At 37.2% G+C, this 24246-nt stretch overlaps 2 protein-coding genes across 3 annotated transcripts; both read right to left on the bottom strand.

The window, feature by feature from the left end:
• Positions 1 to 64: 64 nt before the first annotated feature.
• Positions 65 to 23329, bottom strand: LOC141913984 (receptor-type tyrosine-protein phosphatase kappa-like). 2 transcript variants are annotated; one of them, XM_074805220.1, is made up of 33 exons: positions 23255 to 23329; positions 22648 to 22842; positions 21993 to 22226; positions 21312 to 21527; positions 20944 to 21090; positions 20516 to 20839; positions 20337 to 20434; positions 19672 to 19900; positions 19160 to 19483; positions 18753 to 19070; positions 18435 to 18667; positions 18287 to 18356; positions 18096 to 18205; positions 17818 to 18019; positions 17647 to 17743; positions 17313 to 17574; positions 17087 to 17232; positions 16850 to 17001; positions 16647 to 16762; positions 16086 to 16173; positions 15812 to 15888; positions 15680 to 15716; positions 15499 to 15608; positions 15287 to 15421; positions 3410 to 3567; positions 3044 to 3179; positions 2809 to 2964; positions 2568 to 2732; positions 2079 to 2213; positions 1869 to 1997; positions 1497 to 1633; positions 1287 to 1422; positions 65 to 1204 (listed from the first exon to the last, which is right to left on the bottom strand). In XM_074805220.1, exons 1-33 carry the CDS (start codon positions 23325 to 23327, stop codon positions 1127 to 1129), a joined length of 5223 nt encoding a protein of 1740 aa, XP_074661321.1. In that variant the 5' UTR covers positions 23328 to 23329; the 3' UTR covers positions 65 to 1126. The 2 variants fall into 2 exon arrangements, with proteins under 2 accessions (XP_074661321.1, XP_074661320.1); XM_074805219.1 differs by lacking the exons at positions 65 to 1204; positions 1287 to 1422; positions 1497 to 1633; ... (4 more) ...; positions 3044 to 3179; positions 3410 to 3567 and adding exons at positions 11706 to 12841; positions 12924 to 13059; positions 13134 to 13270; ... (4 more) ...; positions 14668 to 14803; positions 15020 to 15177.
• On the bottom strand, positions 5087 to 10829 carry LOC141913986 (uncharacterized). Its single transcript, XM_074805222.1, has 10 exons — positions 10757 to 10829; positions 10458 to 10652; positions 9544 to 9768; positions 7473 to 7712; positions 7034 to 7180; positions 6610 to 6933; positions 6321 to 6430; positions 6046 to 6244; positions 5315 to 5463; positions 5087 to 5223 (listed from the first exon to the last, which is right to left on the bottom strand). Exons 1-9 carry the CDS (start codon positions 10827 to 10829, stop codon positions 5408 to 5410), a joined length of 1569 nt encoding a protein of 522 aa, XP_074661323.1. The 3' UTR covers positions 5087 to 5223; positions 5315 to 5407.
• Positions 23330 to 24246: the final 917 nt, after the last annotated feature.

Genomic DNA, 24246 nt, shown 5'->3' with positions numbered 1-24246 from the left:
TAGCCTAATTTTTTTTTAATCCTCGAAAAGAAACGCTTAAAACATTTTCTTTATTAATAGCAGTTTTTATTCCAAATATTTAACGAACACATGCACGCACAAATAGTTAACAGTTATCTTTCGCATTAACAAAAGTTTAAAACGTTTAAAAAAAACTCGAATAAATAAAACAAACTTAATTATTTAACTCTCAAACCATGGCTATGATACATATACATGTTTATAAAAGGGAGCCTGATTGAGCCTAATACATTTTTCTACGATCATTTTTCGACGTCGCACGGATCTCACGTGACTGTGAGATCACGTGACTGCGACGACACATCACGTGTGCATTGTAAGCAGCGCACGCAGATCAGAGATTCGACTCCCGTGTGGAGAGAGATATGTACTTCAGATTAAATGCATTTGTTTTTTCTTTTGGACAGGAAATGTCCACAGTAAATTCATGGGCGATTAAAATGTAATCTACATATTTGTTTCCTATTTGTTTCCTGCTGCATCAGATCAGATCTTCAATACAAACATTATGAAATAATCAAACTTGATTCACGGGCAATTAAACTACTCAACATGTTTGTTTGCTATCTATAGTTCTGTTACCGGGGCCTCGACGAGAACAAGACTCTCTTCATTAAGCGATCAATGGACCCAGTGTCCACGGGCACAGGTCAAGAGATCCGATATGGTCTCTACAGCTATTAGTGATCATATAGATACCATATATATTTATAGGCAACTTAAAAATGCTGCACTCAATTCATGTGCAATGAATCGAATATTGGCAGTGGATTCCACGGGTTTTCCCCAAGTTTTTTAATAACATGTAATTACTGATTGTTATAATGATGATAATGGCAATAAGACTATATTTCGGACACCGGGTCCATAGAAGAATTTATGAATGAATGCCATATAGAAACTTGTTTATACGAAATTCAGAGTATGGTTTGTGAAACAGGACCTGCACCAAAAAACCTCTTGACTTAAAGTAGGTTGTTAACAATGTTTCCATAAATAATAATTAGGAAATTCCTCTCTAAATATGAATATCATTTTTGGTTAAATGGTTACATAATGTTGTCCTTCTCCTTTCTTTGAGCAACTGACTTCCGTTATATGTTAATTAGGGCACGAAATTTGCGTACGTTTCGAATCCTTGGAAATACAGTATCACCAGGTCATGCAGGAATTTGTATTGTTCCTGAAACACGTAGATAAAAGAAAGACATCAATAACATTATAAGTTCTCAATTCAGAATATATAGAAAATATCAGGAAATTACCAAATTTGGAATGAATTGAGGTCGCGTCATTCGTAGTTTTTGAATACAGTGATAGATATCGATCTCTTCGCTAGATGGCGCCTTGGTGATCAATTCAAATGCCGCACAAAATAGTCCTGTTCTCGTTGTGCTGTCCCTGTAAAATTTGCATAATCGTTAAAATATGTGATATTGTTTTGAATAATTTACTGACGTTGCTAAGATACGAACATGCAATGTACAACAATCGGACTGGTGACGCGTTCCTTTGTAACAAGCTGCACGAAGTCAAATAGACTCTGTACGTCAGGAATTGACTCATCTTCAGGCCATCCTAAAAACTGGATCTGACGAATCCGACGCGATTCCTGTGAATTTAAAGAAATCAAATTGATTTGATCAGGTCATGGTAAATAACAGAGATGCCGGATATTCTGTATCGGCCATCTTTGCCTGAAAGGATGCTATCGAGATCATTATCAGCTGTGGTAAATCTGGAAATTCAGATCTCAGCGAGTACCTCCCCATTTTAACAGAAATACAACTCATACTTCTACATCTTCTGTTGATAAGATTTTCGAACTTTTGTAGGATAGCACTTACATTGTCAGTCTGTAGTATGAGGTCACGATAGATGACTTGTTCGTTTGGCATCGTATGCGATTGTTCTAACGAAACTTCGAACGGTCCAAATGTTATTACACCATCGGTCGGCCAGTAATTTGCATAAGTCTAGAAAAATACACGATCATATTCATATTTGTATGGACAGGAAGCAAATGGGTAATTTGAAACATTTGGAATAAGCCTTACCGGATCGTGCGGATGTTCTTGATGCATCATAACGATACGTTCACAGTTATATTTAAAGATCATTTGCCAGAAGTCAGTAATTGTGTTCGGCATCGGACTTTGTGTAGCTATATACACGTTGTCATTAGTGATCGTCTGTAAAAACAATAGATTGTCCGAATAATCGAGTTATGATGAAATGACGGATTAAAACCGATATATACTCAGTGTAGATATGATGAAATATCCCACAATTATGATGATATTGTTTATGTGAAATTTTCAAGATTCATTTAAATTCCATCTACAGAAACGGAATAAAACTAATGAAATGAAATAATCTCGAAAATGTAAGATCGATAAACTTTATCAATGCAAACGTGATATTTTCCATTATGAAATATGGCGTCTTTTTAGTGCAGGTTCTAACTATAGATATTGATATATGATCATGCAGAAAAGAGCTGACAGTAAAGATGATCTCAAACATTGTTTGGATTTTTCACTCACATGTACAAATGAAGCATTGATGAACGACTCTTTTTCGTTGGAAATCCTCGCCTGATATTTGGTTTCTGGAAGTATTTCTTGGTATCGTGTCTTCTTGACGTTGATTGGCAGCTTTGCAATCGCCAAAGTTGCAGGACCTTGTATCGGAGTAGATGCTTTGTATATCTAAAATAACATTTTGACAAGTTTTTCTTATATGTAAGAATTTCTCTTCAGGAAGCTTATCTAACTCTATACGTACTAGAAATTGCTCCTCTATTTTATCAGATACGTTTTTAGATACAGGACGCATTGCTTTTATTTCCTCGTATGATTCTCTGAAACTCGTGGTCGGGTATGCAACTGGTCCCAATACCAGTTTCTCCAGTAGAATCTGGTGCACGAGACTGTACTGTTTCTGCAGAAAACAATAAACCAACATGTTGTAGAAGTTTTGGACTTTGAAAAACGTGATATGATTCTCCTCAAAGGTTTACCATATTTTGGATCATTTCTGGTCTTTGTTGTCGCAGGTTTCGATACAGCGGGAAGATTCCGACTCGTCCAGTAGTTTTGGCCTGTCTCAGTAGATATTCTGAAGCTATATAGCTACCAGTCCTTCCAGCACCAGCACTACAAAGGACCATATCACAAAAATACATAGTCCAATTACAATATATTGGCAGTTCTGTCTGGTATCCCTTGGGACCTATACCCTGGAGAAATATTTTGCTAGAAACGTTGGAAATGAATATTCTGGACTCTTGAGTCAAACTAAAGGAAATACCGTTGAACTAAACCTAGGACGCTTCTCAGTAACAAGTAGGTTTAGACTATGTTCACTATTTCGTTTGATAGATTACCTGCAGTGTATGAGTATTGGTCCCGGGTTCTGTTCGGTGAGTAGCTGTTCGATGAATCGTTGCATGCGAACTACAGATGAAGCCGGGAACGGTACACCATGATCCGGCCATCCTCGATAGTGAAACACTATTAGATTATGTGCTTGTTTGTGGCCACGCTATAAAATAAATCTAACGTTACGCATCGAGAGAGACAGTTTATTTACATATGTGGAACAAGGTAACATCGGACATGGTCCACTCTCTAAAATAAAGATATGATCATACCTTTGTAATTGATAGAAAATGTACCGCTGCTGGAGGCTCAGTGTGTTTTTCCATTTTCTTTGCAACTGTCACTGTTATATCTCCATATCGACCTATTTCATCCAGTTTTGTTGGCCAATATAAATGACACTTCACCTGCAATCGGAATAAGAAAAGACACATTTTTCCAATTTCTCCTGTTTACACGTCAGCATATCAAAGTATTTTTGTACCTTCTTATCATTGTCTTGTCCTTCAGTCAGATCTGTGAGTACAATAATAGCCGGACATTTCTCTTGCCAAATCATCCGCCAATGGTCGTTGAATGTGCTCGGAATTGGGGCTAAGAACAGTAAGAAAGCAAACATTAAGGTTTTTCAAAACATGAATCACTTCAAGCTCCATAAACTTCACCTTACCCTGGCTCGCAATGTAAGTCTCGTCACCTGGCGACCCCTGCAAAACAAGAGAAAACCTGCCTATCAGTTCTACAGTACCATCAGAAACAACAACAGTAGACACCTCCTTTTCTCGAAGAGAATAATTTACCCGAATATAATTGGCGCTGATGTAATCTGATGTTGGATCGTCACCGATTTGTTCCAGAACAACTCTAGTCGAATCATCTGGAAAAACAACAAAATTCAAACTCAATAGAATGACATAAACTGATATAGGTGTATTCAATAGTTACTAAATACCAAAAACACCATGTATTTTCAGTGAGGAATGATAAATATTAAACTTATATTAAAAATTAATATAACAATATTGAACTTATGAAAATTGATAATATGAATAGATATATTGAATTTGTTCACACACAAAACACAGAGTTTCAATATTTGCCTCTTAGTCACTTTATACTTACAGGGCATTATGTTCTTGTATCTGTTTTTATGGAAGTTTGCCTCCAGGAATGCGCTGACGCTGGCCCCGTTGATCGTTTTGGGTATGCTCTGTAAATGTGGTAATCATAGAAACACCAAAACCTGTATTAAACATCTACCAGCACGTGTGTTCTCTTGGTCTGATGGGTAACGCGCTGGCCTAGAGTATACCAGACCCGGGTTCGATTCCCAGTGAGTTCAGTCGCATACTAAATTTTCTGTCAGTTCTCGTTAAAACTTGGTTCGACACATTTAGATACTGTTCGTCATCATTCTGGGACCTGGGAGGTTTAATCATTTCACTTTTTTGTCTCTCAATGACATTGTTCTCTATTTACCTCAAATTCTTTAGTCATTTCTTGCCAAGAGTTCGCTGACTTGTTAAGCGTATGGTTCAACAGTTCGCTGATGAGGGTACCATCTCTAACAACCACTTCGTATTCATTTTCATCATCTATAGAGCAAATAAGATTCTAGAATCGAATTCATTTTGGAGAGAGAGGAGTTACAGAAAGACGTGCGTCTTATTGAATCACAGTACCCATTTCTAACGCCTGATTGATAGCTGCTGGCAGCAGGGGAGGGGCTTCACTTGCACTAGCATCATTATTTTGTGTAATGTTGTTCATTGGAACAGGAGAATTGTTCTGCTTATTCCAACGTTCGAAGCCTCCACGTCTGGAAAATAGGAATCGGAAATGTTTTATTGTCAGAAATTGACAGAGGAGTCATTAAAATATCACAGAGGTCGCCAGGTATTCAATCATACCTCCAAATTATAACTAGAACAACAGAAACCAATAACAGAATGAGAACAACTGCAACAACGCCACCTATTATTCCTGCATTACTAGACGGTGCTTTAACAGTGATTCTCTCTTGCTGTTGTTCTATTGGCGGATAATGCCGAAACGTTTTCTAAAAAATTGAAAACGAATCATTGAGGTCATTTTCGAATTGGAAACTAACTATTCACATTGAAAGATGAACTCACTCCGTTATAATTGACAACGATTCCTAAAATAAAACTGTAAGATTTTTCAGTTTCTAGAGGAGCATTAAAGTAACCACTATAGTCACGTGTATCACCAACTGTAAACTCAGAGGGCACTTCCGGTGGTAGAACTGCAGTAATATAAACTGATAATCCTCGCTGTTTAGCTTCTCCGTACGAGACGTACTGTGATTGGTTGACTGCGCGCTTCCGGCGACGGTTGATTGGTCCATCGTGTTTCTTCACGATCACCTCGTAACCGCTGCAAATCAGAGAATATATCGTTTAATAAAAGCATGCGTTATCTATGGATAAAAGGCTGAAGGACACTTACGTAATGTTACCAGTGTTAACACGTGTTATTTGAAGTGTAACAGTCGTGTCTGTTACCGCTGTTTTATTGACAACCAGTTGAGGAATCGTTATTTTACCTGAAATATCAGTTCTTTACCTGGTGACACGTGACATCAATGGTTACTCTTGAGGTTGATATTTTAACGACTTACCTGGCTTAAGGCTTACACTGGCAGGTGAGCCTTCACCTCTACTATTCGAGGCAAACATTGAACAGTTGTATTGAGTAAAAGGTATCAGTGACGTCGTTATGTCTAAAGTTGTGATGGAGCCTTCGATTCTAGGTTTATTGACTGTTTTTATCTCTGATAAAGGTGTTGTGGAAATTGTACTGATGGGTTCACACGTGAGCTGAAAACAGATAGGAGACATGTTACAGTATAGAGCAGGTGGTGCCCTCTACTGGTCAGGACAAGAGATTTCCTACCCGATAATTTATGACGTCACATTTTGGACTGTTTGGTGGTGTCCATGTCAATGTAGTTTTCATTGTATCCCTTGTGAATGAGAAGTCGAGAGAAGCGGGAGGTCCTGGTACTGAAATAAAGATCACAGACAAATTTAACTTATACGATTCATGAATTGATATCTAATTGATGACGACAGCAACCGCATACTTAGCACTGTTTTAAATGGATCTACAGTAAAACAAACATGTTTAACACAACTCTGTTTGAATTTCTGATTGAGAGTTTATTAGAATGAGGGGTTTTTACCTGCACACAAAGTCTGTACAGTTAGTACGGGACTAGTCAGACTCGCAGTTGATACAAGTTGACTGTTCACTACTTTCTGTAGTCTAACAGCTATCTTATACTCGGTATTAGGAGTTAAACCAGTAATTGTGTGATGTGTAAGGACTCCTGCAGATTCCTGATTAGTCCAAGTGTTTTCTGATATCTTACGATAAACGACTTGATACTGAACGCTGACAGTACCACGTCCTGAATCTACTACAGAACCCGAGTAAGCTGTCCAACTGACTTTTACACTGTTATCTGTCAGCGCAGATTTTGCCAAATTCGAAACCAACTTCAATTCTAAAATAGAAAAATTGAATTGAGATATATTAGTTAAAATTGGTTAATTTTGGGAATAAGAAGTGAGATTCCCAGGAATCTCTGATTCATTGTAATATACCTGACTCGCACCACTTTCCGATGTAATTCTGTGAACAGCCAGATTCACAGATACCACTCAAATAGTTACAACTTTTGTTGTTGTAACATGGATAACATTCAATCATACATCCAAATGAGTTCGATCCCTTACTACAATCACCGGGTGCTAAACAGAAATTTAAAGATGATACGATGTTCGCAATAATGATGGCATCGACTTCATTATTTATCAGTGGTGGATTTATCTCTTAAGATGTAATGTGTCCCCGCATTACTTAACAAGAAAACAGAGATGAAGCATCTTCATTTCAGAGAAATTTCCAATTCATAACAAACCTTTTCGTGATTTTAATACTCTCAACTTCACAACGGAGATGAGTCATATCATTTCAAAAAATTATGATTAATCTATTTCTGATTATCTCACGACATTAATTGATTAGTTTTGAAAAACTTACCGATATATTTGAAACCAATAACTTCTATTTCTGCCAGTGCGAGATACTCCACCTTACTAATGTTCTTGTGTTGAACGGTGACGTATTGTCCAACTATAGGACCCGCGCTGCATGCTGATGTGTTATGTTTACCACAGAGAGCGGGGCCCTGGTAAGCACATATCGGGTTAGATGTAGAGATATTTTTACTAGTGCCATATTCATTTCCAACTCGGATCTCCATGTTGCGCGCGCGTTTTTCTGAGAATAAATTAAAAAGCTTCAAAATATTGCAAATCGGACAATGATACATGGAATATATGCAAGTGAAGCATAGTGATTTGTTTATTACACGTCACCCTTTCCTAGAAGGGAATAATCAAGCTTCATAATTTTTTGACTTTAATTTTTATCCATGGACACAACAGACACATTGTTAATAGAATCTACAATGAACTTCACCCACAAAACTGTATAACTGTAGAACCACGATTTTGGCGCTCCTAGAACCAATTGATAATATTTGTTGATTTTGAGTCTTTTATCTAAATTGGTTATTGTTTAATTAGCGATTCTAATAAATTATTTGTTATCTTTATCCATCAGATCTCAAACAAAATAATCAATGATATTAACAATATTTATCTGCTTTTTTGTGTTAAAGAAAGTTGAATTAAAAAATATCTCAATAAAACAGGTTTTTTTCAAAGATATAATCCATGGATACCACAGACACATTGTTGTCAAACTGAGGCTAGCTTCATGTTTGATTGATACACAAAATTTGTGGTTCCGAGAGTCCATCAATAAATCGGTTGGTTCTGAATATATCTCATCTAAACGGGGATTACATTCAACGAGACTTTTCGTGTTGAAAGTTGAAATTGTTCTATTTTCTATCAGTTTTGATATCAATGAGAATAATTTGCGACTGGTTTTATTGACTGTTATAAACTTTAAAGCCGGGCTAACTTAACGGCATACCGGTACCACTAGATGGCGCTACAAAACCGGGTTATTCGTAGTCAAAATAAGTTCATTTTCAATGAGTTTTAAGAAAATTATCAAACGAGTCATTGGATAGATATAAGATTTTCTATCTCACTCAGTGTATCGTTTAGATTTTACTGAACATTGATTCACTAATCAGAAAAGTCGGTTCAAATTTAATTGAAACGTAGAAGTGAATTGAGGTAAGATAAGATGAGATATTTATTTTACTCCAATCTTTTCAAAACATGAACAGAATTATATACATATATGCATACAGACAAAAGAAAATAGGATTCCATAACAAAATTTAAAATCTAATTTTCGGTAAAACTATTTACAGGCAAAGCAAGTACATGTACAGAGATTGAATTATATACAGCAAGATATATCACACGTATATACACAATTCACTGGAGGGATTTGTATAAACTTAAACCTAACTGGATAAATTTAGCTATTTGTGGGGTAGGATTCCTTCATATTTAGAAGTTTCTGGATATACATAAATGGATGGAATTATCACGCAGATCACTTAGCATAGTGCAGTTATAAATGATATGAAGCTCATCTCATAGGGTGTTACAGGCAGGGCACAACCCAATGCCACTAGCGATCCTAGCGGACTTTCGCTGAGAATCCTCGCTTCCCGCAGTAGCTGGTACCCCTTTAAAAATGAGTTAATATCCGGGTTGTACTTAATACCAATCTATAAACCTGCCCCCCCCGTTTAATCGGTTGGATTTTATTTTTTTATTTTAAAACTACTGATTTTATATAGTAAAGCGTTGCGTCTGATAATGATCCTTAACGACCAATTTTTTAACGGAACTTTATAGCGGATAGATAAACAATATAAACACAAGGTATTTCTGTGATATTTTGAATTTATTCGCAGTTCATATTTAGCGCCACTCTCGCGAGATTATCAACAACCCGGAAATAAGATCTAAGCCCATCGCCAAACTCCTGTGATAGTTAATGGCAACCTATAAACCTGCCCCCCCACCGTTTTATCGGAGCAACCAGTCGCATCTGATCTATCCATGAAATAACAATATAACAATCATGATATGAGAAATTAATAATAATTTGTACTCACTCCACTCAGCGTCGCAATCAGCCGCGTCTGTTCTATCCCAAAGTGTAACTTCATGTACCACGTATTGAGTTCCGAGATCAATTCTAATCCAGGCGTCTTGATCCGCATTAGTGTGGCATAGTTCAGCACCACCACTTGTTACCGTCTGGCCATCTGTACATTCACTAGCGGGTGATCCAGGGTGAGTGGATGACGTTGTAACTTTTTTACCACGAGCCACGTTACCTACAAAACACATTTTGTATATAATCGATTTTAAAAACATAGATTATGTTTTTGTGATACACTTTTTCATCACGCGATGAAATAATTAGTTGGTCTCAGTTTATTGAGTCGCAGCAGTTCCCCGGTTGCTGAGCTGTGACAGCTTCTTAGACATGGACAAAAGAAGCAACTTCTATGGTTTGGCCATGTTATCCGCTAAAGTGTGACATATTCCACTCTCCGTCTGACCATCTGTACATTTACTACCGGGAAACGACGGATGATGAGTGGATGACATTGTAACAGTTTTACCACGAGCCACGTTACCTAAAAAACACATTTTGAGCAGTATCGATTAAAATGAATTAGAGTTGACCAGATGTAGATACAACAACTTCCAGGACGACGTGAAAAAACAAATATTATCGAACTTATTTCATAATTTTTCATAAGAATCATTTTATTTGATGAATAATTTCATCTGATGCGTTGTTGATATCAGTTTGTTTAGTCACAGCAGTTCCCGGATGTTTGACATTTTCTATCAATAATGAAAATTCTATTTCCGCTTTTCCCTTATATGGGCATTTCAAAGCCGATTCACACGATGGATTAGTTAATCCGTTAATCTAAAAAAATCCGGGGTTCAGTTATATAAAGCCAGTGACCCCGGTTTACTGGAGCAGAAACAGTTGAAACAGAAAACTTACCGATTTGACAAGCTGGTCCGGTCCATCCTGGTGGTGTCCAGGGATATGGAGTTTTTATTGTAGACTCACATGCGGTGTTAGGATTTGTACATGCTAAAGCGCCATCTATGTTCTGACCATTTATTGGACATTTGTCCACGGTTGTATTACTGCAATGACACTCCCAACCAGTACAACTCTTCCCATAACATTTTGCTGAAATGGCAAACAAGATTATATAATTAAACATCTCCAATCAATTGATCTGTGGTTCTTCTCTGAGAGCTTTTTAGAATAGAAAATACAAACTATAATTTTACCTGAGGTTCTTCCAGTAAAAACAGTATTCACCAGTAACACCAGCAAAACCAGGAAGTGAATTCGGCCGAACATTTTAGCACAATCCAGCCCTATATACCAAACACGTTTTCATATATGTTTTATTTTATATATCTTCCTGCAATATCGATCCGTGTAATAATGAAAGTTTATTTTTAGGCAGTTTGAATATCGGCTCTTTCGGAATTTTATAAAGTTGTTTTTAACAGTGAGATAAAGTTGAATGCACCACTATCCGGTGCGGGTAATGAATGACATAAAATAAGACCATCCTGTTAACAATGCGGGCACAAATTTATCAATTTTTGTACCATTTATATTTTGTCGGGTAAACATGTAATCAATGATTACGCTAAGAGACGGTACTTTCTTCATGACGAGGAAATGTAGCCCGGATTGTGTAGAGGAGACGATTAAAGGTCCCACTTATACGAAGGAGATAAAGTGTTGTTCGAGTGGCAGTTACTGTAACTCTTCTTTCACCCACAAGGGGTCGCTATTTGCAGTATTGTTTGCGCTGATATTGTCAAGTTTTCTCATAGTGAACTCAATGTCAATTTATTGATATTCAGGACCCAATTCCACAGTTGTGGGTTATTGTTAACTCGAGAGTTACTAAATTATTTCATTTCCGATGATTTAACTCAGAGTCAAATCTTAACTCAGAACTGTTAAACTGGGTCCAGAGTTTAATAAATGAGTTTCTTATGACACAAAGTCACTTCATTCATGAAGCAGAAGACAGAAGGTTAAGTGTTGGGAATGAAAATCTTAAAAACTCAATCACTGGTGAATGGCAAGTGGGTTCGAGTCCTGCTGGCTGCTTACAGTGTGCGCACTTCATGTGACAATGAACAATAGTCTAATAGGCTTTGGACGACCTTAAGCAAAAAAATAGAAACAAAACAAAACAAATTTAAGAACGTTAAAATATTTTTATTTCGCAAGCGGTTTTTATTGCAAATATATAATGAACACATGCGCAAATAGTTATCACAGTTCAATATTCGTGTTAACAAAAATTGTAAAAAGACGAATAAATGATATATACCTAATTCTATAACTTTTAGAACGAGCGGCTTTGACACAAGGAACCCGATTGAGCTTAAAACATTTTCGATATGATGTCTGTAACCCAGTTCCATATATAGACAAGTTCTCAATACTTCAATTTTAATTATATAATAATGAACATTTACTGATGATAATAATGCTGATAATAATTATGATAATTATAACTATATGATAATAATTCATTTCGATTGCTGCTTAAGTTGCCTCGATTCTGTAGTGCTTCACAAATGTTTGCATTCACTAAAACTCGTTCTGGAGAATTAGCCACCTCAGTGCTTGGAGTAATCAAATGATTATTCCAAGCTCAGTGCAAGACTCTCATCTGTAAGCTCCAACCTGGAGTCAACTGAATAAACATATCGGTTTTCATTAGTTCATGAATCAGATACAGTTTGTTTTCAGTATCATTAAACGAGTATATGATTGAGTTAGTTAACAGTAAAAATACACGCCTTCTATTTTGTACAGTGTGAACCTTAACATAATAAACTCAGATACAACGATTCATCGGATACAACTAGTATAGAATTTCCTCCCAAGTAACACAATTTCATTAATTTCCTATTGGTTATCATTCATTTAATATTATTACATCTTTAATGTATTACCTAACTCATTAATTTTGTAAAAATCTTACTTGAAAATAAATCATCTCATAAACGGTTATGACGAACAGATTTCTGGATTACTTGATTAGAATAGAATCGTTTATTCTACGAAATTAAGAGTATGATTTTTGAAACTGGACCTGCACGATAACTTATATACAGTCAGTTGTTAGCAATGTTTCGGTAAATTATGAGAAAATTCCTTTCTAAATATCACAGCTAAATACGAATATCATTTATGGTTAGATGATGACATAATGTTATCCATCTCCTTTCTTTGAGCAACTGACTTCCGTTATATGTTAATTAGGGCACGAAATTTGCGTACGTTTCGAATCCTTGGAAATACAGTATCACCAGGTCATGCAGGAATTTGTATTGTTCCTGAAATACGTAGATAAACAAAAGACATCAATAACATTATAAGTTCTCAATTCAGAATATCTAGAAAATATCAGGAAATTACCAAATTTGGAATGAATTGAGGTCGCGTCATTCGTAGCTTTTGAATACAGTGATAGATATCGATTTCTTCGCTAGATGGCGCCTTGGTGATCAATTCTAATGCCGCACAAAATAGCCCTGTTCTCGTTGTGCTGTCCCTGTAAATTTGCATAATCAATAAATATGTGATGGTTTTTTGAATAATTGACTTAGACGTTGCTAAGATACGAACATGCAATGTACAACAATCGGACTGGTGACGCGTTCCTTTGTAACAAGCTGCACGAAGTCAAATAGACTCTGTACATCAGGAACCGACTCATCCTCAGGCCATCCTAAAAACTGGATCTGACGAATCTGACGCGATTCCTGTGAAAGCAAAGAAATCAAATTGATTTGATCAGGTGATAGTAAATAGAAATGTCTAAGGGGATTCTGTAAATTCGGCCATCTTTCCCTGAAAGGTTGCTATCAAAATCGTTTTCAAATAAATCTTTGGGAGGATCAGATCCCAGCGAGAACAACTCATACTTCACGGCTTGATATTATTTTCGAACTTTTGTAGGATAGCACTTACATTGTCAGTCTGTAGTATGAGGTCACGATAGATGACTTGTTCGTTTGGCATCGTATGCGATTGTTCCAACGAAACTTCGAACGGTCCAAATTGCATAACACCATCGGTTGGCCAGTAATTTGCATAAGTCTGGAAATTTTGTAAAACATACATCTACACATTCGTATGGACAGAAAGCAAATACGTAATTTGAGACATTTGGAATAAGCCTTACCGGATCGTGCGGATGTTCTTGATGCATCATAACGATACGTTCACAGTTATATTTAAAGATCATTTGCCAGAAATCAGTAATTGTGTTCGGCATCGGACTTTGTGTAGCTATATACACGTTGTCATTAGTGATCGTCTGTAAAAACAATGAATTGTCCGAATAATCGAGTTTTGAAAAAATTACGGATTAAAACCATATTAACTCAGTGTAGATATGATGAAATATCCCACAATTATGATGATAATATTGTTTATGGGACATTTTCAAGATTCATTTAAATTCCATCTACAGAAACGGAATAAAATTAATGAAAAATGAAAAAATCTCGAAAATATAAGATCAATAAACTCAATTGTGATATTTTTCCATTTATGAAATATGGCGTCTTTTTAGTGCAGGTTCTAACTATAGATATTGATATATGATCATGCAGAAAAGAGCTGACAGTAAAGATGATCTCAATTATCATAGTTTAGCTTCACTCACATGTACAAATGAAGCATTGATGAACGACTCTTTTTCGTTGGAAATCCTCGCTTGATATTTGGTTTCTGGAAGTATTTCTTGGTATCGTGTCTTCTTGACGTTGATTGGCAACTTTGCAATCGCCAACGTGGCAGGACCTTGTATCGGAGTAGATGCTTTGTATATCTAAAATAACATTTTGACAAGTTTTTCTTATATGTAAGAATTTCTCTTCAGGCAGCTTATCTAACTCTATACGTACTAGAAATTGCTCCTCTATTTTATCAGATACGTTTCTAGATACAGGACGCATTGCTTTTATTTCCTCGTATGATTCTCTGAAACTCGTGGTCGGGTATGCCACCGGTCCCAGTACCAGTTCCTCCAGTAGAATCTGGTGCACGAGAATGTACTGTTTCTGCAGTAAATGATAGTAAAACACAACATGTTTGAGAAGTTCTCGATTTTAGATCGTGCAATGAAAGACAGTTAGTACAGATTAAGGTTTACCGTGTTCTGGATCATTTCTGGTCTTTGTTGTCGCAGGTTTCGATACAGCGGGAAGATTCCGACTCGTCCAGTAGTTTGGGCCTGTCTCAGTAGATATTCTGTAGCTATATAGCTACCAGTCCTTCCAGCACCAGCACTACAAACATCCATATCATAAAAAAAACGTAGTCCAATTACAATATATTGACAGTTCTTTCTGGTATTCCTTGGGACCTATGCCCTGGACAAATCTTTAAAAATGAATGTTTTGAACTCTTGAGTCTTGAAACTGAACCAAATGTTGTGGAACTATACATAGGAAGCTTCTCAGTAACAAGTATGTTTCGACTTTGTTCTCTATCTCAAACTTTACCTGCAGTGTATGAGTATTGGTCCCTGGTTCTGTTCGGTGAGACGCCGTTTGATGAACTCTTGCATACGAACAACAGATGAAGCCGGGAACGGTACACCATGATCCGGCCATCCTCGATAGTGAAACACTATTAGATTATGCGCTTGTTTGTGGCCACGCTATAAAATAAATCTAACGTTACGCATCGAGAGAGACAGTTTATTTACATATGTGGAACAAGGTAACATCGGACATGGTTTACTTTCTAGAATAAAGATATGATCATACCTTTGTAATTGATAGAAAATGTACAAAAGTAGGAGGTTCAGTGTGTTTTTCCATTTTCTTTGCAACTGTCACTGTTATATCTCCATATCGACCTTTTGTATTCAGTTTTGTTGGCCAATATAAATGACACTTCACCTGCAATTGGAATATGAAAAGACTAATTTTTCCTAATTCTCTTGTTTACATAGTAGCATCTAAAAGTATTTCTGTACCTTCTTATCATTGTCTTGTCCTTCAGTCAGATCAGTGAGTACAATAATAGCCGGACATTTCTCTTGCCAAATCATCCGCCAATGGTCAATGAAAGTGCTTGGAATCGGGGCTAACAACACGAAGAAATATATATGATTTTCAAAATATGAATCACCAAAAGCTTTATTACTCAAAGCTTACCTTGGCTCGCAATGTACGTCTCATCACCTTGCGACCCCTATAATTAGCAAGAGAAAACTTGCCTATCAGTTCTACAGTACCATCAGAAACAACAACAGTAGACACCTCATTTTCTCGAAGAGAATAATTTACCCGAATATAATTGGCGTTGACGTAATCTGACGTTGGATCGTCACCGATTTGTTCCAGAACAACTCTAGTCGAATCATCTGGAAAAAACAACAGCATTTACTCAATAGAATGACATAAACTATGCAGATGTTAGTTTGTAAATACCAAAAGCCTCATGTAAAAACCATGAATGCTATGTGAGGAAGTTCCACAATTCAACTTATAAAAGTTTATAGAATGAGTCTATAAATATATCAGTGTTTCAACATTTGCCTCTTAGTTACTTTATACTTACAGGGCATAATGTTCTTGAATCTGTTTTTATGGAAGTTTGCCTTCAGGAATGCGTTGACGCTGGCCCCGTTGATCGTTTTGGGTATGCTCTGTAAATAGTTATCATTCAATTAGTTCAAGTTGTATAACCACTGACCAGACAGAGAGAGAGCCAAATGGCGTGTTGGACTAACAGTAAGCACGCTGGTCTTGAGTGTACGAGACCTAGGTGTTAGTCAAGGTTTTTTCTTTTCAAGGTTTTTAAACACAGTAAACCTTATTGGATTACTGGCAGGAGTTAAGTCAGATTGTTTCGTAGAGTCAGAGACGATCATGAACCTATTGACCGTTTTGGGAACTGTTTGTAACAATCTGGAGTCCAAGTTCATGGTTAAGTTTGACTCTTGGTTCATCTTCAATGTTTTAATTCAACCTCCATTCAACTCACAACTGACTCTATGGGTGCAACATTTATACAATAGGCGGTAACATATCATGCAGATGCAGAACTTTCTAGTCAAATTTCAACTCACACGCTTAAAGACTTAACCTCGTTTGGTTGCCACTGATATTCTATATTTACCTCAAATTCTTTAGTCATTTCTTGCCAAGAGTTCGCTGACTTGTTAAGCGTATGGTTCAACAGTTCGCTGATGAGGGTACCATCTCTTACGACCACTTCGTATTCATTTTCATCATCTATAGAGCAAATAAGATTCTAGAATCGAATTCATTTTGGAGAAGGAGGAATTACAGAAAGACGTGCGTCTTATTGAATCACAGTACCCATTGCTAACGCCTGATTGACGGTTCCCTGATTGACAGCTGCTGGGAGTGGTGGAGGAGCTTGACTTGCACTTGCACCATTATTTTGCATAATGTTGTTCATTGGAACAGGAGAATTGTTCTGCTTATTCCTACGTTTGAAGCATCCACGTCTGGAACATAGGAATTGGACGTATTTTATTGTCTCAAATAGATGGATATAGTGGTCATCAAACGGTGGCCGCTAATCATTCGTACCTCCAGATTATAACTAGAACAACAGCAACCAATATCAGTATGACAACAACTGCAACAACGCCACCTATTATTCCTGCATTACTAGACGGTGTTTTAACAATGATTCTTTCTTGCTGTTCTATTGACGGATAATGCCGAAACGTTTCCTGAAAAATTGAAAACAAATTATTGAAGTCATTTTAAATTTGGAAACTACAATTCACATTTAGAGACAAGATGAACTCACTCCGTTATAATTCTCAATGATTCCTAAAATAAAACTGTAAGATTTCCCAGTTTCTAGAGGAGCATTTAAGTAACCACTATAGTCACGTGTATCACCAACTATAAACTCAGAGGGCACTTCCGGTGGTAGAACTGCAGTAATATAAACTGATAATCCTCGCTGTTTAGCTTCTCCGTATGAGACGTACTGTGATTGGTTGACTGCGCGCTTCCGGCGACGGTTGATTGGTCCATCGTGTTTCTTCACGATCACCTCGTAACCGCTGAAAATCAGACAATATATTGTTTTATAAAAGCATGCGTTATCTATGGATAAAAGGCTGAAGGACACTTACGTAATGTTACCAGTGTTAACACGTGTTATTTGAAGTGTAACAGTCGTGTCTGTTACCGCTGCTTTCTTGACAACCAGTTGAGGAATTGTTATTTTTCCTGAAATATCAGTTGAATACTTAACTAGTTGCACGTGACATAAGGTTGAATTTTGATATGTTTTAACGACTTACCCGGTGACCAGAAGCTTACACTGGCTGGCGACCCTTCACCTTTACTAGTCGAGGCAAAAACTGAGCAGTTGTATTGAGTAAAAGGTATCAGTGACGTCGTTATGTCTAAAGTTGTGATGGAGCCTTCGATCGTAGGTTTATTAACTGTTTTTATGTCTGGTAAAGGTGTTGTGGAAGTTGTACTGATGGGTTCACACGTGAGCTGAAAACAGATTGGAGACACGTTACGGTATAGAGCAGGTGGTGCCCTCTGCTGGCCAGAACAACATTATTCCTACCCGATAATTAGTGATATCACCATTGGGACTGTTTGGTGACGCCCATGTCAATGTTGATTTAAATGTATCCCTTGTGAATGAGAAGTCGAGAGAAGCGGGAGGTCCTGGTACTGAAATAAACACCACAGACAAATTAAACATTTATAACACGGTTCTGTGAATTGACATTTTCAACAAATTGTTTTACTTACTTCCGACCTGCGTCAAAAAGTAAACAATTTCACTCCAATTTCCCCAACCCTTTTTACCTAGTGCCACAACCTGTAAATATTCATGAACATATTTTCAGTTTCAATTTTGAATTGTTACCAAATATAGGATTTATAAATTCAAACCTACCTTGCAACCATACCATTTGTTTGGTGTGAGTCCAGACACTGTTTTTGTAAGCACATCATTGGGTTCAACATCCTCCGTAGTTATTTGCTGAATTTTCGAATTATTTTTAGTTGAATTACCACACTTAAATGCATATTTGGTTATTCTTGCTAACGGAGGAACAGGAGAACTCCACGCGAATATGATACTGTTTGGAGCAGCTGATCGAGCTTCAGGGATCGGTACACCTGGAACTGAAATGTATAAATACTTTCAAACATGCTTCTTTCAATTTCCTCAAATTTGAAGTCAAAATGAGTTGAATATTGAAAAACTCACCAGCTTCGTCAGTTGTGAATATTTTACTTAGAGATTCATTACTGGAACCTTTACTGTTCACCCACTTATACGTCAGTTCATACTCTGTAAACGGGACCAGTTTATCTATTCTGAACTGTTTATTCGGTGTTGTTCCATCTTTAACAAGATTCATCGTATCTTTCTCCAGTAACTTGTATCTATAATGTTTGACAGGTCCATGCTGGTTTTCACACGCCAAATCCTTGAAGTTGATATCAATATAAGTGTCAATCTTGATTTTGCTATTTGGAATAGTCTCAACAGTGACATCAGCCACGCCAGGTTTACCAGTTGGTGCTGTAACATGGAAATGTTCATTAAACTCTAAAACAATTCAAAAAGAATGTAACTTATAACATTTTCAATATGATAATTTCATAACTAACCAGACTGAAGAGTTGTCCCGGTAACTGCCCTCTTGTTTGAGTCTAAGCCACCAGCCGAGGTTTCGGCCGAGACCGTGATTTCATATTCCGCATGAGGCTTTAACCCAGTGAATACATGTTCTACAGCAGTATTTGGTGAGGGCGAAACCTCTTTAGGTTCACCTCCCTGTGCTTGAGTCGGACAAGTTTTATATTTGAGAAGTTTGTACCATAATCTGTATTTAGTGATAATTCCATTTGGTTTATCGGGTGCAGACCACGTGACTCTTAAGGCCCTCTCGGTTTGTTGCTGAGAGACAGTGAGTGACGTCACAGGCCCGGGAGCTGAAATAAATGGAAAGTTATAAAGATATGGACGATTTACTTAACCGGGGTAATTACCATAGATACTGATTATTAGGAAACTGGATTGTTGAGCGAGTTGCTAAGGTCGCTGAACTTTTCGCGTTGTTGGTTTCATATTTGAAACCTTCAGGAATTCAGAAGATCGTCTCGTTTCGTTTCTGAATTACCTGCAGTCGCTGTTTTGTAATTTATAGTTTTGTTGTAGACAAACTTCTGAGTGACGTCATTCTTTACACCAACTCTAATTTCATAATCAGTATATGGTTCTAGTCCTGTAAGTGTGTGGCCGGTAGGTTGCGCCACTGTTGTGGTCCATTTTTGTCCGTTCAGTTGTTTATATTGGATTTGATAAACAGCTTTAGTGACGTCACACTGTAACTCTGCAGCAGTTAAAGCCTGCAACATAATAATAGTTCACTACAATTCAAAATTCAATTCAAAAGTCTCTTTATTGTACTGATTGCACCATTTCGGGTCGAGATGTACAGAGTGGTATTTACAAGTAGTATTTACAAAGCATAAACATTTTCATCAATAACAACAATAATAGGGATAACAGTGGTTCCTTATTAACTACCAGTATCTAGGATTTCAAAGCCTCGAGAGATGTATTCCCCAATTGGACCATGTAGTTTTTTATCCGTGAGAAGAGTTTTGAATTTGGTTTGGTCGTCCCAATTTGGGGCATCTGGGTTTATATACAACTCACTGCTCTGTTTAAATCGTATCTAATTTCGTTTAGTCGTGAGTTTGTATCGTGTGTCAGTGAAAGAGAAGGTGCATAAACAGAGCATCAGGTGAATTTATGTAATTCTGGTTGAGGCACACTTACGGTCCATGCAAGTATCAGATTGGTTGTCTGGGGCCACGTGTTACTGTCCTCGACCGCTGTGGACACCACACGAACATCTTTAGGACCGTTTAATGGACCTGCAGTAAGACAAACATGTTTAACACAATTCTATGTTTTGAATTGATGATTAAGAGTTTATAAGAATGAGGGGTTTTTACCTGCACACAAAGTCTGTATAGTTAATATTGGACTAGTCAAACTCGCAGTTGATATAAGTTGACTGTTCACTAATTTCTGTAGTTTAACAGCTATGTTATACCCGGTATTAGGCGTTAAACCAGTAATTGTGTGATGTGTAAGGACTCCTGCAGATTCCTGATTAGTCCAAGTGTTTTCTGATGTCTTACGATGAACGACTTGATACTGAACGCTGACAGTACCACGTCCTGAATCTACTACAGAACCCGAGTAAGCTGTCCAACTGACTTTTACACTGTTATCTGTCAGCACAGATTTTGTCAAATTCGAAAATAACTTCAATTCTGAAATAGAAAAATTGATTCAAGATATATTAGTTCATATTGGTTACTATATTTAGGGAATATTGAGTGAGATTCCCAGGAATCTATGATTCAGCGTAATATACCTGACTCGCACCACTTTCCGATGTAATTCTGTGAACAGCCAGATTCACAGATACCACTCAAATAGTTACAACTTTCACTGGTGTAACATGGATAACATTCAATCATACATCCAAATGAGTTCGATCCCTTACTGCAATCACCGGGCGCTAAACAGACATTTTAAAGGTGATTTTAAAGACGGTATATAATAAAATGCGATATTAATGGCGTCGACTAGTGAGGAGGATAGATGTAATGCGTCACCCGCACTACTTAACCTATTTAATCAGAAAACAGATGAGCTATTGTCATTTCAGAAATTAATAAGATTCATTCATAATCTATATCAATACTCTCAACTTTAATCAAATAGTTAAGAAAAACTTACCGATATATTTGAACCCGATAACTTCTATTTCTGCCAGGTTTAGATACTCTGCCTTACTAATGTTCTTGTGTTGAACAGTAACGTATTGTCCAACTACAGGACCCGGGCTGCATTCTAATGTTTCATGTTTACCACAGAGAGGGGGGCCCTGGTAAGCACATTTCTGGTTAGATGCTAAACTTCCAACTCGAATCTCCAGGTTGCGCGCGCGTTTTTCTGAGAAAAAATTTAAAAGAATCAAAAAATCGCGAAGGACAATAATACATCATGAAGTTAGGAAAGTTGATGAAAGATTTTCATCCATTGCTTCAGATGCAGAAAAATTCTATTCGAGTTTGAAGCGGTTAAATTCGTATATTTTCTACGGCAGTTTTGATAAAGTAAAGTTGCATCAAAATATTTCAACAAATTGGGTTTAACTAACGATATCGCCATGGATACGACAGACACTTGTTATCGAACTGAGTCCAGCCTCATGTTCGACCCGTGTCTACCGCGGTCATTCGATAGATACACGTGGTTGCTAGAATCCACCAATAATGGTTTATTTTAAGAATCTCTCACCAAGAGCGGGCTTATCTAACGAGGAGTGTCGAGTTGATGGTTTCACTTTTTTTCTATCAGATTTGATTTGAACGAGTAAAATACTCTACTCAGAAATTAAAAGTTGTCTGTACTCACTCCACTCAGCGTCGCAACCAGTCGCTCCTGATCTATCCCAAAGTGTAACTTCATGTACCACGTATTGAGTTCCGAGATCAATTCTAATCCAGGCGTCTTGATCCGCATTAGTGTGACATAGTTCGTTGCTGGAAGTATCACTGTCAGCTACTGTCCGTCCATCTGTACATTTGATAGCGGTTGACTCACCGAAAGTGGATGACATTGTAACTGTTTTACCACGAGCCACGTTTCCTACAAAACAAAAACCACATAAAATTAACATTTTTGCGTGAGTAAAATCGATTGTATTTAAGGATATTGTTTTCTCAACGGGATAAAATGTTGTGTCTCAGTTTGTTGGGTCACAACAGTCCCGGATGTATGGTAGCTGAGACGGACCGTACATAAAAAGGTACGGCTAAGGGCTAGATGAAACAATATTCACATTGACCACTTTTTGTTATCGCACGCAAGAAAACAAAACGTTTTGAATTCTCTCGCGATAAAACCAAACTTTTTGGTGAATTTTTTTATCGTTTCTCTAGCCGAACACAATCAGCCAGCACGGATGTCTGACATATTCATCAATGATAAATCTTATTTCCGTTTTTCCCTTATATGGGCATTTCAGAATAACTAACTGGAGTAGAAACAGTTGACACAGAAAACTTACCGATTTGACAAGCTGGTCCGGTCCATCCTGGTGGTGTCCAGGGATGTGGAGTTTTTATTGTAGACTCACATGCAGTGTTTGGATTTGGACACGTTAAAGCGCCACCTTCATTCTGATCCTTTATTGGACATACTTTTACGGCTGTATTACTGCAATGGCACAACCAACCAGTACAACTCTTCCCAAAACATTTGGCTGATGTAACAAAAAAGAAGAAAATTATTTAAACAGAATGTTCTTTCCAAATGCTGCCTTCTCCACACCCCGACAATTGATAGTTTGAATCCTGACAGTGACAGAGTTTCTTTCTGTAGTTCTTCTCTGAGCTCTCCATCCCCGACAATTGATAGTTTGAATCCTGACAATGACAGAGTTTCTTTCTGTAGTTCTTCTCTGAGCTCTCCACCCCCGACAATTGATAGTTTGAATCCTGACAATGACAGAGTTTCTTTCTGTAGTTCTTCTCTGAGCTCTCCACCCCCCACAATTGATAGTTTGAATCCTGACAGTGACACAGTTCCTTTTTGTAGTTATTGTATTTGGCCAACAGAATAGAAAGCAATTTCTTTTGCCCATTTTTGTATTTTAGTATAGAAAATAATTTTACCTGAGGTTCCTCCAGTAAATACAGTATTCACCAGTAACACCAGCAAAACCAGGAAGTGAATTCGGCCGAACATTTTACCACAATTCAACCCTATATACAAAACACGTTTTCATATATGTTTTATCTATTAAATCGTCCTGCAATATCAATTCATGACCTAGTGAAAGTTTATTTTTGGCAGTTTGAATATCGGCTCTAAAGGAATTATGATAAAGTCGTTTTTTAATGTTGGAATAAAGTTAAATCAAATGCACCACGACTATCGAGTGCAAAATGACATAAACATTTGTAAGACCATCCTAACAATGTGAGCACATATTTATTTAAATCTTAAAATATCTAGAATTCGTAATGAACTCATCATGGAAAGTTTTAAACACACTTGATTTTTTATCGATGATTTCCAACTCAATATCGGTATCGGTATCGTATACGTTCAGTATTGACAACCAGGTAAATTCATGATTTAGGAATGTTCAATAAATACCGTTCGGGGAATCCCCAAGATAACTCACGGTTAGATATAGACTCTACACGAACCGGTTCCTTAGTTGTTTTATTACAGAGTGGCACCGATCATTTCATAGTCTCAGGGTTTGAGAAGCTCGTTGAAATACGACTTGTATTTGTAAAGATTCGATACTGTAGATAAACGCTCCTCTCCCCCCGCCCCCTGGTGCACCGAAAGAAAAACAAAATCATTATTGAGAAAATGAATTTTGAAAGTTCTGAAAACAACCTCAGTCTGTCACGTGGGTAGAATAGCTACAATCAAACGTGGATGGAGAACGATAGAATACGAATCCACTGTTTATAGATTAGAAATATTAAAAACCGATAATCTATTGAATCAAAAAATATATATTAAAATACACGACGTTACAAACTCTTCCCGAGAGATCAGCGTCAGGTGTGACGTCACTACAGGGCCAACTTCGGTTTTCGTATCTAGTCGACTATAGTGGTCAGAACTAATAACCGAACGCACTATA

The sequence above is a fragment of the Tubulanus polymorphus genome, chromosome 12 (genome assembly GCF_964204645.1).
Source record: "Tubulanus polymorphus chromosome 12, tnTubPoly1.2, whole genome shotgun sequence".
Lineage (NCBI taxonomy): Eukaryota > Metazoa > Nemertea > Palaeonemertea > Tubulaniformes > Tubulanidae > Tubulanus > Tubulanus polymorphus.
This window is presented reverse-complemented; position numbering and strand designations above follow the sequence as displayed.

Bases quoted from the DNA above. Each gene is read 5' to 3' on its own strand.
- LOC141913986 (XM_074805222.1), bottom strand. From the start codon at position 10,829: ATGTTCGGCCGAATTCACTTCCTGGTTTTGCTGGTGTTACTGGTGAAT. The intron at 9,769-10,457 runs GTAAGTTTTCTG...TGTGTTTTGTAG, and splicing joins CGGACCAGCTTGTCAAATCG to GTAACGTGGCTCGTGGTAAA. The intron at 7,713-9,543 runs GTGAGTACAAAT...ATTTATTCTCAG, and splicing joins TGATTGCGACGCTGAGTGGA to AAAAACGCGCGCGCAACATG.
- LOC141913984 (XM_074805220.1), bottom strand. From the start codon at position 23,327: ATGTTCGGCCGAATTCACTTCCTGGTTTTGCTGGTGTTACTGGTGAAT. The intron at 21,091-21,311 runs GTAAGTTTTTCT...ATGTCTGTTTAG, and splicing joins TATCGGGTTCAAATATATCG to CGCCCGGTGATTGCAGTAAG. The intron at 15,717-15,811 runs GTAAATTATTCT...TGCTAATTATAG, and splicing joins TCAACGCCAATTATATTCGG to GGGTCGCAAGGTGATGAGAC.